This window comes from Oncorhynchus keta, chromosome 19, assembly GCF_023373465.1.
Source record: "Oncorhynchus keta strain PuntledgeMale-10-30-2019 chromosome 19, Oket_V2, whole genome shotgun sequence".
In the NCBI taxonomy this organism is placed as follows: domain Eukaryota; kingdom Metazoa; phylum Chordata; class Actinopteri; order Salmoniformes; family Salmonidae; genus Oncorhynchus; species Oncorhynchus keta.
In genome coordinates, this window is record NC_068439.1 from 63767753 (window position 1) to 63786361 (window position 18609).

The 18609-nt window shown below is 46.4% G+C and overlaps 1 protein-coding gene across 15 annotated transcripts in view; it reads left to right on the forward strand.

The window, feature by feature from the left end:
- Positions 1-18609, forward strand: part of LOC118397872 (afadin-like) — a 142167-nt gene that overhangs the window by 91240 nt on the left and 32318 nt on the right. For 7 of the 15 annotated variants that reach the window (XM_052470992.1, XM_052470985.1, XM_052470990.1 and 4 more), the window contains exons 7-18: positions 113-200; positions 2577-2735; positions 6795-6839; positions 7634-7728; positions 7890-8143; positions 10835-10904; positions 11098-11189; positions 11410-11471; positions 13064-13269; positions 14498-14518; positions 15795-15940; positions 17172-17266. In XM_052470992.1, the coding sequence (XP_052326952.1) occupies positions 113-200; positions 2577-2735; positions 6795-6839; positions 7634-7728; positions 7890-8143; positions 10835-10904; positions 11098-11189; positions 11410-11471; positions 13064-13269; positions 14498-14518; positions 15795-15940; positions 17172-17266 (1333 nt within the window). The remainder of the gene's footprint in view (positions 1-112; positions 201-2576; positions 2736-6794; positions 6840-7633; positions 7729-7889; positions 8144-10834; positions 10905-11097; positions 11190-11409; positions 11472-13063; positions 13270-14497; positions 14519-15794; positions 15941-17171; positions 17267-18609) is intronic. The other 8 variants (XM_052470987.1, XM_052470998.1, XM_052470995.1 and 5 more) reach the window with 3 other exon arrangements.

Sequence of the window (18609 nt, forward strand, 5' to 3'; positions counted from 1 at the left end):
TTATGACCCCTATATACATTATAATTGAGCATTGAGGTATTCTATGTGAATTGTTGTTTGGTTGATTTGGAATGTGTGGTTGTTTCATGGGTGTGGTTTTGTGGTTCTGCAGCACACAGATGACAAGTCTGGGAAGGAGATCATCCTGGATGATACAGAGTGTCCTCTTCAGATCTTCAGAGACTGGCCCAACGACAGAGGTAGGACACCATACCACTACGGGCCCAATCATACATTCAGATCCGGCTTGTATCTAAAGTTTTACGGCACCTCTTCCATTGACAGCATTGCATGATTTATACACAGCCAAAAGCTCATTTTAACTAATAGTGAATCTACACTGAACAAAAATAGAAACACAACATGTAAAGTGTTGGTTCCATGTTTCATGAGCTGAAATAAAAGATCCCAGAAATTTTCCATAAGCAAAAACTTTATTTTTGTTAAATTCTGTGTACAAATTTGTTTACATTCCTGTTAGTGAGCATTTTTCCTTTGACAAGCTAATCCATTCACCTGACACGTGTGGCATATCAAGAGGCTGATTAAACAGCATGATTGTTACACAGTTGCACCTTGTGCTGGGGACAATAGAAGGTCATACGGACAACAACATTGCATTTGATTGATTGACAATTTGAATGCACAAAAATAATATCGAGATCCTGAGGCCCGTTGTGACGCCCATTTAAAAAAACAATAAACGTTATCTCAAATCAAATTTATTTATATAGCCCTTCTTAGATCAGCTGCTATCTCAAAGTGCTGTATAGAAACCCAGCCTAAAACCCCAAACAGCAAGCAATGCAGGTGTAGAAGCACGGTGGCTAGGAAAAACTCCCTAGAAAGGCCAAAACCTAGGAAGAAACCGAGAGAGCAACCAGGCTAGGAGGGGTGGCCAGTCCTCTTCTGGCTGTGCCGGGTAGAGATTATGTTCAAATGTTCATAAATGACCAGCATGGTCAAATAATAATTATCACAGTAGTTGTTGAGGGTGCAACAGGTCAGCACCTCTACTGCTCCTGCTGTCTCTAGAGAGTTGAAAACAGCAGTTCTGTGACAGGTAGCACGTCCGGTGAACAGGTCAGGGTTCCATAGCCGCAGGCAGAACAGTTGAAACTGGAGCAGCAGCACGGCCAGGTGGACTGGGGACAGCAAGGAGTCATCATGCCATGTAGTCCTGAGGCATGGTCCTAGGGCTCAGGTCCTTCGAGAGAGAGAAAGAAAGAGAATTAGAGAGAGCATACTTAAATTCACACAGGACACTGGATAAGACAGGAGAAATACTCCAGATATAACAGACTGACCCCAGCACCCCGACACAAACTATTGCAGCATAAATACTGGAGGCTGAGACAGGAGGGATCAGGAGACACTGTGGCCCCATCCGATGATACCCCGGACAGTTCCAAACAGGCAGGATATAACCCCACCCACTTTGCCAAAGCACAGCCCCCACACCACTAGAGGGATATCTTCAACCACCAACTTACCATCCTGAGACAAGGCCGAGTATAGCCCACAAAGATCTCCGCCACGGCACAACCCAAGGGGGGGCGCCAACCCAGACAGGAAGACCACGTCAGTGACTCAACCCACTCAAGTGTCGCACCCCGCCTAGGGACAGCATGGAAGAGCACCATTAAGCCAGTGACTCAGCCTCTGTAATAGGGTTAGAGGCAGAGAATCCCAGTGGAGAGAGGGGAACCGGCCAGGCAGAGACAGCAAGGGTGGTTCGTTGCTCCAGTGCCTTTCCGTTCACCTTCACACTCCTGGGCCAGACTACACTCATACTCATACACTTATACTCTCTACACTCGCCAGTTTTAGCTTTAGCCAGTACTATCTTCAGATGAGCCTTAATGTCAGTAGCCCTGCCCCCTTGTAAACAGTGTATGATCACTGGATGATTTGTTTTAAGTCTAATACTGCGGGTAATGGAGACGCCAATGACTAGGGTTTTCAATTTGCCAGAGATAATGGTGGGAAGCTTCGGCGTCTCGGAACCCATAACTGGAGGAGTAGAGACCAGAAAAGGCTCGTCCTCTGACTCCGACTCGCTGCTTAATGGGGAGAACCGGTTGAAAGTTTGTCGGCTGAATGAACGACACCGGTTGAGCATTCCTACAGCATTTCCCTCCAGAAGCCATGAGAAGGTTGTCCGGCTGCGGGGACCGTGCGAGGGGATTTATACTACTATCTGTACTTACTGGTGGCACAGACGCTGTTTCATCCTTTCCTACACTGAAAAAACAAAAAAATATAAATGGTCATTAAAAAGTAAAAACCGTTAAGTTGTCAGGTAGCAAAGTAAGGTTAGCAACAAAACGCACAGCAGCACGTAAACATGTCTGCTAGTTGTGACCGGAAATGACACCTGTGCCCAGCAAATGTGCCCAGCAGATGCATATCTGTATTTCCAGTCATGTGAAATCCATAGATTTGGGCCTAATGAATTGCATGTTGCGTTGAGGATAGTCCGTTGTCTGTAAGGATTGTATTGTTTTTATCTGAAATCCCCTGTCTATACTGCCCTCTCCTGGTAGCTCTGGGTCATAATGCATGTGTTGTTTCAGGAGACCTAGTATTCCAGCTGAAGAAGAGACCTCCAGACTACGTGCCAAAGAAGGGCCGCAAGCCAGAGGACAAGGGCCCCAGGGGGAAGGGCATGGACGTGCCCCTGCATGGGTCTCTACCCCCAGAGAAACTGCCTTACCTGGTGGAGCTCAGCCCAGGTGCGTCATACACACACGCACTGCAGATCACATATATATGACACATATACATACTCTTGAACAAGAACACACACACACACACACACATTCCCAGCCGACACCAAATGCTGGCGTGTACAGAACTGCAGGATGTAAGACGACAGTTAATTCTACTCACATAGCTAACAGAACAGTATAATCACTGTAATCGCGCAATGACATTCACACACAACCTGATGCCCTGAACTTTCTAGTCTTCTGACAAGGTGAGTGAGGTGGGCCCTAGAAGCATCTCCTGCCAAGTCGACTGTACCTAGGCTTGGGCGGTATCCAGATTGTCATATTGTCATACCGTCCTTCTCTCATCCTGGGATTTACAGTATTACCGGCACATAAGGAGCGCTAAAAACGCAAGAAAATCCCTTTTGGGCCTCTATTACCAGAATGCTAACAAAATTAGCCCCAACTTATAGTGAACTCACATAGAAGCTGTTAGCTAAATGCTAATGAGCGAAAACGAACTTAAACAAATTGCAAGATGGGCAAATCCAGCTAATAAAGTTTTACAAGCATAGCTAGTGTAGCTACCGAATCACTTTCAGTGAGTGTGGACATTTACAAGCAAAAGTGAACGAGGCAAATTGTGCAAAAGAACAAAGTTGTGATGCATGCTTTTCTTAAGGAAGAGCAGCATATGTACACCGAAGAATAGAGGGGGAAAAAAACTATGAAGCACTGGAAAAAAAGGCTGCTGTACAGATAAATGATCCAGAGCTGCACAGCAGAGACTCACCGATGGAGAACGCTATGGACTGACTAGCTCCTGCTTTCTCCCGTTGTGCTATTTACAAACAAACACGTGACTGGCTCAACTGTTCTGGGGAACTACGGTAAACTTCATCATGTCAAATAATGTGACCGGTGAAATGAAGTTGCACAAGTTGACTGCAGGTATTAACTTAAGAAGGCTACAAATATTCACATTTATTGAAAACTTAATTAGAGGTCGACCGATTAATCGGATTCGCAGATTTCAAGTTTTCCTAACAATCGGAAATAGGTATTTTTGGACACCGATTTGGCCGAATTAATTGTATTTTTTTTAACAACTTTATCATTTTATTTAACTAGGCAAGTCAGTTAAGAACACATTCTTATTTTCAATTACGCCCTAGGAACGGTGGGTTAACTGTCTTACTCAGGGGCAGAAAGACAGGTTTTTACTTTGTCAGCTCGGGGGATTCAATCTTGCAACCTTACAGTTAACTAGTCCAACTCTCTAACCACCTGCCTCTCATTGCACTCCACGAGGAGACTGCCTGTTACACGAATGCAGTAAGAAGCCAAGGTAAGTTGCTAGCTAGCATTAAACCTATCTTATAAAAAACAATAAATCAATCATAATCACTAGTTAACTACACATGGTTGATGATATTACTAGTTTATCTAGCGTGTCCTGAGTTGCATATAATCGATGCGGTGAATATTTGCGAAGGTCTGTCTTGCTCCAATGTGTACCTAACCATAAACATCCATGCCTTTCTTAAAGTCAATACACAAGTACATATTTTTAAACATATTTAGTTAATATTGCCTGCTAACCTGGCTCGTTGCGAACTCTTTGAAGACTGTCTTCCTAACAAAGACGGCCAACTTCGCCAAACAGGGGATTATTTAACAAAAGCGCATTTGCGAAAAAAGCAGAATCGCTGCACGACTGTTCCTAACCATAAACATCAATGCCTTTCTTAAAATTAATACACAAAGTATATATTTTTAAACCTGCGTATTTTGCTAAAAGAAATCCAGGTTAGCAGGCAAAATTAACCAGGTGAAATTGTGTCACTTCTCTTGTGTGCATTGCACGCAGAGTCAGTGTATATGCAACAGTTTGGGCCGCCTAATTTGCCAGAATTTTACGTAATTATGACATAACATTGAAGGTTGTGCAATGTAACAGGAATATTTAGACTTAGGGATGCCATCCGTTAGATAAAATATGGAACGGTTCCGTATTTCACTGAAAGAATCAACTTTTTGTTTTCGAGATGATAGTTTCCGGATTCGACCATATTAATGACCTACGACTCGTATTTCTGTGTGTTATTATGTTATACTTAAGTCTATGATTTGATATTTGATAGAGCAGTCTGACTGAGCGATGGTAGGCAGCAGCAGGCTCATAAGCATTCATTCAAACAGCACTTTCATGCGTTTTGCCAGCAGCTCGTCGCTGTGCTTTGAGCTGTTTATGACTTCAAGCCTATCAACTCCTGAGATTAGGCTGGTGTAACCGATGTAAAATGGCTAGCTCGTTAGCGGGGTGCGCGCTAATAGCGTTTCAAACGTCACTCGCTCTGAGACTTGAAGTGGTTGTTGTACCCCTTGCAGAGGGGCTTTTGTGGAGCGATGGGTAACGCTGCTTTGAGTGTGGCTGTTGTCGTTGTGTTCCTGGTTCGAGCCCAGGTAGGGGCGAGGGGGACGGAAGCTATACTGTTACACTGGCAATACTAAAGTGCCTATAAGAACGTCCAATAGTCAAAGGTATATGAAATACAAATGGTATAGAGAGAAATAGTCCTATAGTTCCTATAATAACTACAACCTAAAACTTCTTACCTGGGAATATTGAAGACTCATGTTAAAATGAACCACCAGCTTTCATATGTTCTCATGTTCTGAGCCATGAACTGAAACGTTAGCTTTCTTACAGGTCACTTTTACTTTCTTCTCCAACACTTTGTTTTTGCATTATTTAAACCAAATTGAACATGTTTCATTTTAGTTGAGGCTAAATTGATTTTATTGATGTATTATATTAAGTTAAAATAAGTGTTCATTCAGTATTGTTGTAATTGTCATTATTACAAATACATTTTTTTGTAAATCGGTATCTGTATCAGCTTTTTTTGGTCCTCCAAAAATCGTTATCGCCGTTGAAAAATCATAATCTGTCGACCTCTACTTCAAATAAATAGTTTTGATAGTATTGAAAAACCATCCCGTTGCTTTTTCCAAATGCTCCAGTATGCGGTATACTTCCCAAGCCTAACTGTACCCTCTCTCCCACTCGCTGAAGACACATTTCAGTTGAATGCATTGTTGTACAACTGACTAGGTATCTTCCCTTCCCCACCAAGAGAATGCTTTCAGGACTACAGTAGCTGCTGCTCGTGTTCTTCCTTGGTCAGGAATGGGGGTGGTTTGATGGGGGTGGGGGCCACAAAAAACATGGAACTCATCATTAGGAGTCACTGTGGCTCGGGTCTGGGTACACCCCCCGAATTAGGGTGGAGGTGAATGCAGTTTTTAATATAACTAATGATCAAGAGGCTTGGGTAATTTAACCATGCTTACTACAAGTTTAGATAGCTGGACGATAGACTAACTTACCAATCACCCCCCAAAAATAGCTGACATGGGCTAATTGACTGACTGCTGATGTACAACCAAATGTCAAAGTTGCACCAGTGTTGAGACCCTGGCTGAGTCCCCCTCCCCCTACAAAAGGCGCGGGCAACCAGTTGCCCATCACTAGCCTAGATGTTGGGTCCAGTACGATGGTCAGTCCTCACTAATGGGCTGGCCCTAACAGCTGCCTGTTTCCACTGACCCTCTCTTTCTCTCTCGCTCTCTCTCTCTGCTCCCCTGACCAACCATGCAGTGCACTAACCCTGTCTCTCAGAACTATTTTTAACCTCAGGGATTTCATTAGTACTTAAAAGATTTGAAATTTTGCAATCTGTTTGCGTACATTGCCACAAAAGTGTGTCTCCCAGGCAATGGTTATCTGCTCTTTCTGCAGGAAAGTGATTCAAGGTGTGTGGAGGGTTTAGGTGAAGGCTGTGTGTGTTAGTGTGGATTCTGCGATTTTTCTATGTATTTTTACTGGTGATTATTACTGTGAGTGTGTGAGGCGAAGAAGGGCTCTGCGTTTTCTTCTTGGTGCAACATTTACACCCCATGCTGTGTCTTCTCTCTCCTGGCTTCCTGTGGTGTGTTTTGTCTGTCGCTACTACCTACTGCTGTGTCTTACTGCTGTGTCTTACTGCTGCCGCCTCTGCATGTCTGCTCACCTAGGGAGGGGGAATCACTATGGCTACTACACCTATCGGCACCACGAAGGTAAACCTACCACCCACGCCTCTCCTCCTCTCCACCACCACACCCATCTACTGCTGTGTTTCTCTGGATAGAAGTTGACTTGTGGTAGAACCTGTCCTTAAATACAGATCTAGGATCAGACTATCCTGAAGATTATTGGTTATTCTAGTTTTGACCATTATTGTGATGGCAAAAGATCTATCTGACCTTGTATCAGTGGTTAGTTGTTAGGGTCAACTCCTACCTGATCTCCTAAGTTTCCCTTTGTCATTGATCTAGGACCAGGTTCTCCACCCCAAATGCTCGCCATAACAATTCCGTGAAAGGAAACCTTAGATCAGTGTCTGTGGGCAACTGAATGCTACTGGCCTGAATGCCTTGTTGATCAGTGGCTCAGCCAATCAGAGAAGGGCCTCACTATCTAGGACGGGACCTTAAGTCAACTCCACTGCACTAAGCCACGTTTAGGGCCCCTGCCAGACATTATTGAGCTTAGCAATAGCAAGTGCTTTTTGCAAATGAGGATTTTCACAAAACCCATAGGATTTTCAGAAGATACATGTTTTTCCCACCCTTAACTAATTTGCTGCTTTGCTTTTACTAAAATCTGTTTTTACTAATCAAAATACACAGATTATCTGGTCTACTGGAAGTTGTTATGACAGCAGGGTTTTGTATGTCTATTTCCCCTCTTATGTATTTTGTGTGTGAAGTGTATGACTCTGTCATGTGTTGGTAAGAATCTCCCTCTGTGATGTAGTGAGTGTGTGTCCCTCCATATTGTAGTACTGACTGTCTCCTGGTCTCCACCATAGACGGCTCAGACTCCAGGGACAAACCGAAACTCTACCGCCTGCAGCACAGTGTTACTGAGGTGGGCTCAGACACTACAGACGACGGCTCCATCCAGGTAAGGACCTGCCCTTTGTCTGCCCTTTGTCTGCCCTTTGTCTGTCTGTCTGTGTCTGTGTCTGTGTCTGTGTCTGTGTCTGTGTCTGTGTCTGTGGCAGACTGAACAGCTAGTTATCTGAGCTAAAGGTCTAGTAATACTGAGTGTCTCCTCTCCTCCAGCTGTTTGGTCCAGGTATCCTGCCCCACCACTGTAAACTGATGCATACGGAGGGTTTGGTGACAGTGACACCACACAGTCTGGAGGCTGAGACTTACGTGGACGGCCAGCGTGTCACCGAGACCACCGTGCTGCGAAGCGGAGCCACACTGCAGTTCGGCGCCTCCCACGTGTTCAAGTTTGTGGACCCCAGCTACGACCACAGCATGGGCAAGGGAGGGCCCGGACCAATGATGAGAGGCAGGCACAAGTCAGGGTAGGTGGGGTGAGGGGTGTTGGCGCCAGCATATACACTCACCGGCGCACGCGCCCACACACACACCGTGGCCGCGAGAATAGTTTTTATTTGTTTATAAAGATCCCCGTTAGCCGACACCTATGGCGACAGTCAGTCTTTCCTCAACTCTTAGCCAAGACAGACTGGCATGTATAGTATTAATATTAGCCGTCTGATTTACAATGAATAGTAAGTCGTGCCACTCTGTTCTGGGCCTGATGCAGCTTAACTAGGTATTTCTTTGCAGCACTTGACCATATGACTGGACAAGAATCAAGATAAGATAAAACTAGAGCCTGTAGGACCTGCTTTGTGGAGTGTGGTGTCAAAACATCAGAGCATCTCTTTTACGTACAGACCTCTCCCCATCTTTACAACCAAGATGGGTCTGGGGTGGGGGGTATTTATTTTTAGGGGGTGCTGCGGAACCCGTAACCCCCCCCTTCCCATGGCTTTGACACACACACACACTTGCAGTACACTATGAATGTAGACACATTTGGAAAGCTAGCTCGCTCATCCCAGTGGTGATGACAGGAATGGCTGTGAATGGGACAGGAAGCAGCGGAGACCGGCTGAAACCAGTGTCATCAGTCCCAGGATGCATCTCTCAGCTACCTGACTGAACAGCACAATGGTGTGTTCTGAACAGGCCATGACAGCATAGCCTCCTGTTTACACATAGCTGCCAGCCACCAGAGATGACATGTGCATCCTTATTGGAGCCTTATTCCCTATATAGTGCACTACTTTTAACTAGAGCCCTCTGGGTCCTGGTGAAAACCAATGTAATTCAAAGGGAATAGAGTGCCATTTAACCCAGCCATGGCCTACCTGCTAGTCATTCTGGTCTAGAACCCTGTGGCCGTAGTACACCAAAATATCTTCTGATAGTTGAATCTTTAGTCAAAACCTATATCCTGTCAGGTATCCTACCCACCTCTACAGCTCAGTCAGTGCTGCTGAATTCCATTTTGCAGGATTCTGACCTTCTCAAATGTGTATTAGTTTGTGTGTGTGTGTGTGAGAGATTCGTTCCCTGGGGTTGGGATGTGACTCTAAGCCCGTAGTTGACCACATCGCTGCCGTGGAAACAGATGCCACGTGGGCAGGAGGGGGAGGAGCCATCTGGGTGCAGCAGGTTTAGCTCGAATTTAACTCTGGCTGCAGAGAGAGGGAGCCGAAAAGAGATGTAGAGAGAGAGGAGGTGGGCAGAGAGAGGAGGTGGGCAGAGAGAGGAGGTGGGCAGAGAGAGGAGGTGGGCAGAGAGAGTGGGGGAAAGAGAGGGTAAAGAGGTAGAGTTGGGTTGCCTGCCAGGCTTGGGCTGTTGTAAGGACACTCTAATCTGATCAGTCCGGGCTGGCTGGCTGGGGTGTGGCCTGCAGTGCTGTGTCATTAACGAGGCAGAGAGGACCAGGACCCTGGCGCCCCACACACTCACACACTCAGATCACTGCTGCAGCCTCCTCTGCTCACTACAAACACTACTCCAACCAGAGAGCGAGAACAGGACGGGGACACTGCCAGGTGAGACAGAGTAATGTCTTCCTATGGTTAGACAGTGGTAGGGCAGGGTTTCTACTTCTCACAGAGGAGAATGTGTTGCATTTGTGGACTATGGCTGGATAGGACGTCTCCACCACATGGGCGAGGACGCTATAGTAGATGACTGGAGAATGACATAGGCTCTCATTGACAGTAGATTTATGAGGATTCAAGAAGAAGATGACTATATTAGCATGTTATCAGTCGTTAGGCTTCTAGAGTGCGTTTGGTGAGTGGAGACTGACTGTTGATGTAGATCCACTAATTAGAGAGTCATTAATTGTATATCTGGGCTTTAGGCTAAGGACAGAATTCCCATGATGTTAATTTGACCAGCCACGTTGGCTTGATGTATAACATTTGGGCTGGCTGGCTGGGCTGGTTAATTTATTCATGTTTGTGGATGTAGTGATAAACCCTAATCCACCGTTAATGCTGTGGCCTGATGTTAGAGAGGATGACATCTGGGTGAGAGAGGGAACGAGGGAGTGGAAAAGAGAATAGATCAGAGGACTTTTGGGACAGTTCTGGTGCATTTCTTGCTACTTGTACATTGGGACACGTATGTTTGCTATGGGACCTCCATGCTCCATGACCTCCAAAAACTCAAATGGCTTTGAACAGCAATGGAAATCAAATGACACCAATTTAGTTCAAACTCAGACTATGGGTTTTGCTCTAAGTATGGGACTGTGTTGTGATTGGCCTGAACCAGTCCTCTCTGGTCAATTACACAGCTTTCAGTAAGAGAGGCTACAGTCACATGTTCCCCTCAGGGCAGGCTGTATGGCTGTACTGTAGAGATCAGGATGTGTGTCCTCTTGTCATGGGTCAGCATATGAAATAGTAAGTCCTTTTCTTTAGAACAGACAGCTCTGTCTTTGCGTCTGGTGTGTGTGTCTGCGTACGTGCGCCTGGTGGGTGTGTGTCTGGTGTGTGCGTACGTGTGTGTGTGTGTGTGTGTGCGCTCGTGTGCGTCGCCTGGTGTGTGTGTGTGTGGTGCTGTGGATTATATCTGAGCTCCTGTCATTCTCTCCCAGTAATGAAATTCCCTCCTGCTCTGCCTGGGAGATGTTCTGTCCTTGAGCTTATTGTCTCTCTCTTTCTGGCCCATCTGTCAAGCAGAAGTGTTCCTGAGACGACCTTTGACCTGCAAGGGGACCTCCACAGTGGGACGGCCCTCTCCACCAGCAAGGTACAGTAGCTCCCCCTCCATGTCAATGTGTGTCCCTTGCTGTTCTCAGCATTACGTGTGTGGTGGTTGTATGTGATTGCGGTCAGAGTGTTTCATATGTTGTGTGTGTGTAGTTGCTGTGTTTGAGGGATCTTAGTGCCATCGTTGGGCAGCAGAACATTCCACCATGAAGTGTATTGCTGTGTTACTGCAGAGCTCAGGGAAGCTGGAAATGGAGCGTCCATCCAACGGCAGCGAGAGAGGCATGGTCAAACCCATGATCCGCGGGGAGCAGCAGGACAGCAGGTGAGACACACACACAATTAATGGGGACATTAGTAGCTCAGTTGGTAGAACACGGTGCTTACAACGCCAGGGTTGTGGGGTGAACGGGCGTGGGTGAACGGGCGTGGGTGAACGGGCGTGGGTGAACGGGCGTGGGTGAACGGACTGGGTGAACGGACTGGGTGAACGGGCGTGGTGAACGGACGGGGTGGTTTACTGAGAGCCTCTGTCCTCCCTGCAGGTCCCAGGACAGCCTGAGCCCAGAAGTAACGTTGCCGGCCAGCATCGAGTTCAGGGACAACTGTGAGTCCTTCTCTGCTGGAGCTGAGTACTGGCTCACTCTGCCCTTCTTTCTCTCTTTCTTTGTTTCTAGCTTTTTCTCTTCTCTCACTCTATTTGAGTCTCTCTTACCATCTCCCTCATACCATCTCCCTCTATTCCTTTCAAGCCCTTCTGTTCTCTCTGTGTAGTTGAGTAATATCTCTCTCTATACCTGCTGTGTAGTTTAGTAATATATCTCTCTGTACCTGCTGTGTAGTTTAGTAATATCTCTCTCTGTGCCTGCTGTGTAGTTTAGTAATATCTCTCTATGCCTGCTGTGTAGTTTAGTAATATCTCTCTCTATACCTGCTGTGTAGTTTAGTAATATCTCTCTCTATACCTGCTGTGTAGTTTAGTAATATCTCTCTCTATACCTGCTGTGTAGTTTAGTAATATCTCTCTCTATACCTGCTGTGTAGTTTAGTAATATCTCTCTCTATACCTGCTGTGTAGTTTAGTAATAGTGATAACGAGATAAAGGCCATCCACACCATCTTGCTACAGTGCATTTAGCTGGTGTCTGAAAGGTATTGACTAATTGTCTGCAAGCTGCCGCCAACTGGCTTTTAATGTTGTCCACTGCCCCTAGTGGTTTTATTGAACACGGTCATGTCAACATTAACTGAAATATGACTGTCCACATGAATTAGTCAGGCTGTGAAAATAGCAGGTGGTAGCATGCAGGGCTCATTCTCTTTCTCTCTTTCTCTCTTTCTCTCTCTCCCTCTTTCTCTCTTTCTCTCTTTCTCTCTTTCTCTCCCTCTTTCTCTCTCTCCCTCTTTCTCTCTCTCCCTCTTTCTCTCTCTCCCTCTTTCTCTCTCTCCCTCTTTCTCTCTCTCCCTCTTTCTCTCTCTCCCTCTTTCTCTCTCTCCCTCTTTCTCTCTCTCCCTCTTTCTCCCTCTTTCTCTTTCTCCCTCTTTCTCTTTCTCCCTCTTTCTCTTTCTCTCTCTTTCTCTCTCTCTCTCTTTCTCTCTCTCTCTCTTTCTCTCTCTCTTTTTCTCTCCCTCTCTCTCTTGATCGAGCAATTGGTTGATTACCTTCTAATCACTAGGGAGCCAAACCCACCAGTCTGTTCTGTGAATGACATGCAATGATTCTCCAATGAACACGCACTGAATGTACTGCTACTTTTGATGTGTGTGATGGGCTCTCCCGCTCCCCCTTTGGCATAGCTTTATTGGTTTAAGCCATTTTAACTTTCCTTTCAAGCCCTATTATATGCAGAACCTTGTTTGTGGACTCTAGTCTTGGGCCCGGCTGAAATCAGTCTTTGTGTATTTGAAGTTGTGTGAGCTTATGTGTTTGGCCGTGGAGCAGAGAGAGCAGAGGCCTTTGATTTCTAATATCGGGGGGTTTCTCTCTCACAACTCTCTCACAATGCACTATAAACAGCCCCTGCTGGGGAACCAGGAAGCCAGGTTTGGGGACAATGTTATCACAAGGCCCTTCTGTAAACACACAAACATGCACACAGTCACTCCTGTAGCAAAATCAGGACTGACCCATCTGCCTGTGTCACGTGAACTCACACCGCACCGTTGTCACCCTCCTTGACCCCACCATGCACCCCCCAGCCGAAGATACCTTCCTGACGGCCATCATCAACTACACCAACAGCTCCACGGTGCACTTCAAGCTGTCCCCCACCTACGTGTTGTACATGACCTGTCGCTACGTCATGTCCAGTCACTACCGGCCCGACATCGGCCCCTCGGAGCGCACCCACAAAGTCATAGCCATCGTCAACAAGATGGTGAGCATGATGGAAGGAGTCATCCAGGTGAGTGTCCATCCTGCCTCTTCGCCGTATTTTTTTCTCCTCCTCATTCTAATTAGGAGGACATTCAAGGTTTAAGGCCTGGGTTTGGTGTGTATATATGACCACGTTATATCCTCAGCCAGTTGCCTGGAAAAAGGACACTGACGAAAAATACTTTTGTTCTCTGCACTTTTATGTTTTTCTTTTGAGTTATTTTTACTTCCCTCTCGAGATACAGGTGACCCAGGACCGAAACAAAACCCCAAAGAAAAGCCCAAACCCTGTAGCTGACTAGGTAGTCGTCCCGGTAGTCATAGTATTTTTTAAGATTTCTCTTGGTTTATTCAACCAGGTAATTTCCACAGAATAATTTGTAGAGGCGTGAAGCCCATGTTATGTCTGTGTGTCCAGCGTCTCTGTGTCCCCCTCCCTAATGTATTCACTGAAACACACTGAAATACAGGATCATTGTGGTGTTCCAAAAGCACTCTCAGCCAGCACAAAACCCAAATGACATTTTGTACTAGTGTAGCAGTAATACCCATACTCTGGGACACCAACCCTGAGTTATGTGTGAAAAACAGAAATGGTCCAAAACAATCAAACCTAGCAGAGTTTGACTGACTCCTCACAGCACTCTAATATGGTGTGAGTTTGTCTGGTCAGTTCTCATGGGATTCCTCATCCTGTCAATATACAACCTTAAAGACACTCAATTTAAATACAGATTGTAGTCTGTTAATAGATAGATGATAATCTGTCTACACACTGACAGTGTCTGTCACAGACACATACTAGACACACACAGTGCAGGAGCATTAGGGATATCTGTCTGCATTGTTCTGTGTGTGTCTTAAAAATCTTATAGAAATCATCCTGATGATTTTGGAAATCCAAGTCTTAAACCTTCATGAGGGACATTGGAAATGTAATCTGTGTTCCTTAAATAATCAATCTGCTCAGCAATGTCCCTGCCTCCTACAGGGAACAGAATTGTGGGTACATTCAAAACTAGTTTCTGCCAGTAGAGTCTGTGCCTTCTCTTGCTATATTTAAAGGAAAAGGCATTTCTCATACACTACCAAAGTGGAGTTCATGTGTATTTCACATGACCATTTGTGTGTGTGAGTGCTGTGTGTTGTGTTCTGTTGACATACCTGTGTGTGAATCTGTCCATGCCATGGCATTTGTTGACAGTCTTTCTCTGTCCTGTGGGATGTCTGTCTGTCCCCCCTCACCTCTGTGACAGGAGATTCCTGAAGCGGACCAGGTAGGACACCTAACACGTTGCTCGGGGAGAGAGCGCTCTCTCTCTCATCTCCCACTCAGTCTCGCCCTCTATCGTCTCAGTCGAGCTTCGCTCAGTCCTCCATGCTTCTTTTCTCCATAACAGAAACCAAAAACCCCTCAACCAAATAATCCCTTCTCCAACAGCTGGACTCTAAAACACCAACACAATAACCCTCATTCAGCCTTCAACCTGGAACATGTGGTACTAAAACCAACAACAAATCTCTGATTGTGGCAACATTGAAATAATTGTAATTTCCATGTGACCTCATGCTTTACTGCACTTCAGTGTGGATGAGAGACAAACCCTAACGTTCTTTTGCTTTTGTTGAATTTTTCCCTTCTCCATTTTTAATTTTGTCTGTGGTTTGACATGGTTGTTCTTCTGGATGCGTTCTGTCGTGTGGCCGTTCTGAAGTGGGGGTGTTGTCGTTTCTTTGTGGGGATAGACGAGTGCGAAATACACACGGACCAGCGCCGGCCGAGACAAGTCGGGGAGGACCTTGTGTATCCCTTATTCTTTGTGTTAAGGGGACATTGACATTAGCTCATCACACAGACCAGACACTGGGCTCTAAAGCTTTAGCAGCCTGTTCAGTTTACTCCTGTTTATCTCTGCTACATGTTAGAGGTGTTCAAGAACCGCATCACAGGCTAAAATACATGAGAACTGAGCTGAATGTCCATCCCAGGTCAGTATTTGTTTGTATACTGGTTGATGTGGAATGTGGTCCCCTTGCAGAGATGCAGTAGCTACTGCTAGAGGAAGTAGACCGCATTTATCAGGACATGCAGGGAACTGCTCCACACAGAAGCTAGCAAGAAAATAAAAGTGGAATTAAATTTCCTGTAGGCACTGTTCTAAGGTCAGTTTTCCCTAAATGGTTATGGTTTGGTTGGGGGAGGGTCAACTGATCTTAGATCTGTGCCTATTAGCTGTACAACATGTTTATTCAATATATTATTTGATATGACAAAGAGCCTGTTAATCCAGTAGTCTACTCTGCACAACCCCCCTCCAAAACTGACCTTCTGTAAGAGGCTATAACTGGGGGCCAGTGTCTGGTTCTGGATGTCTTGGATTTGGGTGGGGTAGGGTGGCAGGTGCACGAGTCTATCCCTTGAGTGCTGCTACTGCTCATGGCTGTGAGTCTGAGAAAGTTCCCCCTTCACCCCGTGTCTGTCTATACTTCCTCTCTGACCCCCTGCTCTCTCTCTCTCTCGGTCTGTCCTGCTCTGTGATTGGTGTATTTCAGAAGCAGAAGAACATTGCGGGGGCCCTGGCTTTCTGGATGGCCAATGCCTCAGAGCTGCTCAACTTCATCAAGCAGGACAAGGATCTGTCGCGCATCACACTGGATGCCCAGGATGTGCTGGCACACCTCGTCCAGATGGCCTTCAAGTGAGTGCCCCGACTTCCTCCCTACCCTCTGGCCCCGTCTCTTTCCTAACGCCTGGTCCTCTCCTCTCTGTAGTTCGATGCTCCTCCGTCTTCTTGGCCAGCCTCTTTAAATGCCCCGGTTTGTCTTCTTTCCACTCCTCTTTGCCCCATCATTCCCACTTCTTGTTCCTGTCCCTCTTCTGATCACTTCTCTGCCCCCCACTTTCTCACCCATGACCTGGAGACCAGGCTTTACCTTATCCTGCTCCCTGCTCTGTTTGTGTGCTAGTCACACGGTGCAGCAGCCCACACTACCCTGTCAATCCTGTGTATGTCATGTCTGCATGTACGCCATCAGGGCTAACTCAAACCACATGTGAGTAATAGTATGATTGGACAATTACTATGCTAATTCTAGATCAAAATGTGAAGTACCCTGCCATTGCTGGCATCGATTCTCCTGAGTGGAAAACAAAATATAGATGTCTGCTGCCCATGGAAAAATGGCCCTCGTTCACAATGTCGTAGCTAGTGGTTAGCGACCCATGCTAACTTCTGCCTGAGCTGTCCCATGAGCAATAAAAGTAGCCGAGGGACAGGGGGTTAAGCAAGATAATAGTGTTGCTTCACCCTGTAAGGATCTGGAGGAAGTCAATCTAGCCCTTGTCCGTACTGTTTCTGGAGTCTGTGTGTGGATGCTGGAACACAAAGGGGAGCTGTGAATATGTGGAACGTCTTGGGCCTGGCTTGTTGGCCAAGCTGGAGCAGGGCTGTATGGGCCTGGGGAGAGGGGAAAGGTCCCAGTAAAAACCGTTTCCACGGCTCTCCCGTTCTCCTGTTCTGCTCACTGCTCCATGGAATGGCTAGCTGAAACAACTGGTGCTTTGTCTTTTTCCCGGAGCAGAGCAGTGGCCGTGCCGGCCAGGCCAGACCACTGGTTCACTGTGGGATTCCAGAGGAAGTCCCGTTAGGGGTGTGTGTGTGTGTGCACGTTTCTGCATTCTTCTGTATATCTGTATTTTATGTGTGTTTGTTGCTATTAGGACAAGTGTTGCTCTCAGGACAAGTGTTGTCAGGACAAGTGTTGCTCTCAGGACAAGTGTTGCTCTCAGGACAAGTGTTGCTCTCAGGACAAGGGAACGTATGTGTGTTTGACTTCATGTAGGTGGACATATATGCATTGTATGTGTCTTTTTGTTTATCCATATCTGTGTGGACCGTACAGAACCAATGTGTTGTTGTGTTATCTCAGGTACCTGGTCCAGTGTCTGCAGTCTGACCTGAGTAACTACATGCCTGCCTTCCTGGATGACCCAGAGGAACAGAACCCTCAAAGGCCCAAAATAGGTGACTCCCCTCTGTTCATACACAGTGTGACACTCTTACTGTGTATATAACTGTGTATATATTAAACTCATCCAGGCCACAGTGGGGGGTTACTGTTACATTTGGAAACTCAGCAACAACAACAAAAATTCCTCTTACTGTCAACTATTTATTTTCAGCAAACTTAACATGTAAATATTTGTATGAACATAACAAGATTCAACAACTGAGACATAAACTGAACAAGTTCCACAGACATGTGACTAACAGAAATGGAATAATGTGTCCCTGAACAAAAGGGGGGTCAAAATCAAAAGTAACCGCCAGTATCTGTTGTGGCAACCAACTGCATTAAGTACTGCAGTGCATCTCCTCCTCATGGACTGCACCAGATTTGGCAGTTCTTGCTGTGAGATGTTAACCCACTCTTCCACCAAGGCACCTGCAAGTTCCCGGGCATTTCTGGGGGGAATGGCCCAAGCCCTCACCCTCCAATCCAACAGGTCCCAGACGTGCTCAATGGGGTTGAGATCCGGGCTCTTCGCTGGCCATGGTAGTCTTGCAGGAAATCATGCACAGAACGAGCAGTATGGCTAGTGGCATTGTCATGCTGGGGGGTCATGTAAGGATGAGCCTGCAGGAAGGGTACCACATGAGGGAGGAGGATGTCTTCCCTGTAACGCACAGCATTGAGATTGCCTGCAATGACAACAAGCTCAGTCCGATGATGCTGTGACACCTCGCCCCAGACCATGACGAACCCTCCACCTCCAAATCGATCCCGCTCCAGAGTACAAGCCTCTATGTAACGCTCATTCCTTCCATCACGCGAATCCGACCATCACCCTTGGTGAGACAAAACCGCGACTTGTCAGTGAAGAGCATGTTTTGCCAGTCCTGTCTGGCCCAGCGACGGTGGGTTTGTGCCCATAGGCGACGTTGTTGTCGGTGATGTGTGTTGAGGACCTGCCTTACAACAGGCCTACAAGCCCTCTGTCCAGACTCTCTCAGCCTATTGCGGACAGTCTGAGCACTGATGGAGGGATTGTGCGTTCCTGGTGTAAATCGGACAGTTGTTGTTGCCATCTTGTACCTGTCCCGCAGGTGTAATGTTCGGATGTACCGATCCTGTGCTGGTGTTGTTACACGTGGTCTGCCACTGCGAGGACGATCAGCTGTCTTTCCTGTCTCCCTGTAGCACTGTCTTAGGCATCTCACAGTACGGACATTGCAATTTATTGCCCTGGCCACATCTGCAGTCCTCATTCCTCCTTGCAGCACGCCTAAGGCACATTCACGCAGATGAGCAGGGACCCTTGGCATCTTTCTTTTGGTGTTTTTTAGAGTCTGTAGAAAGGCCTCTT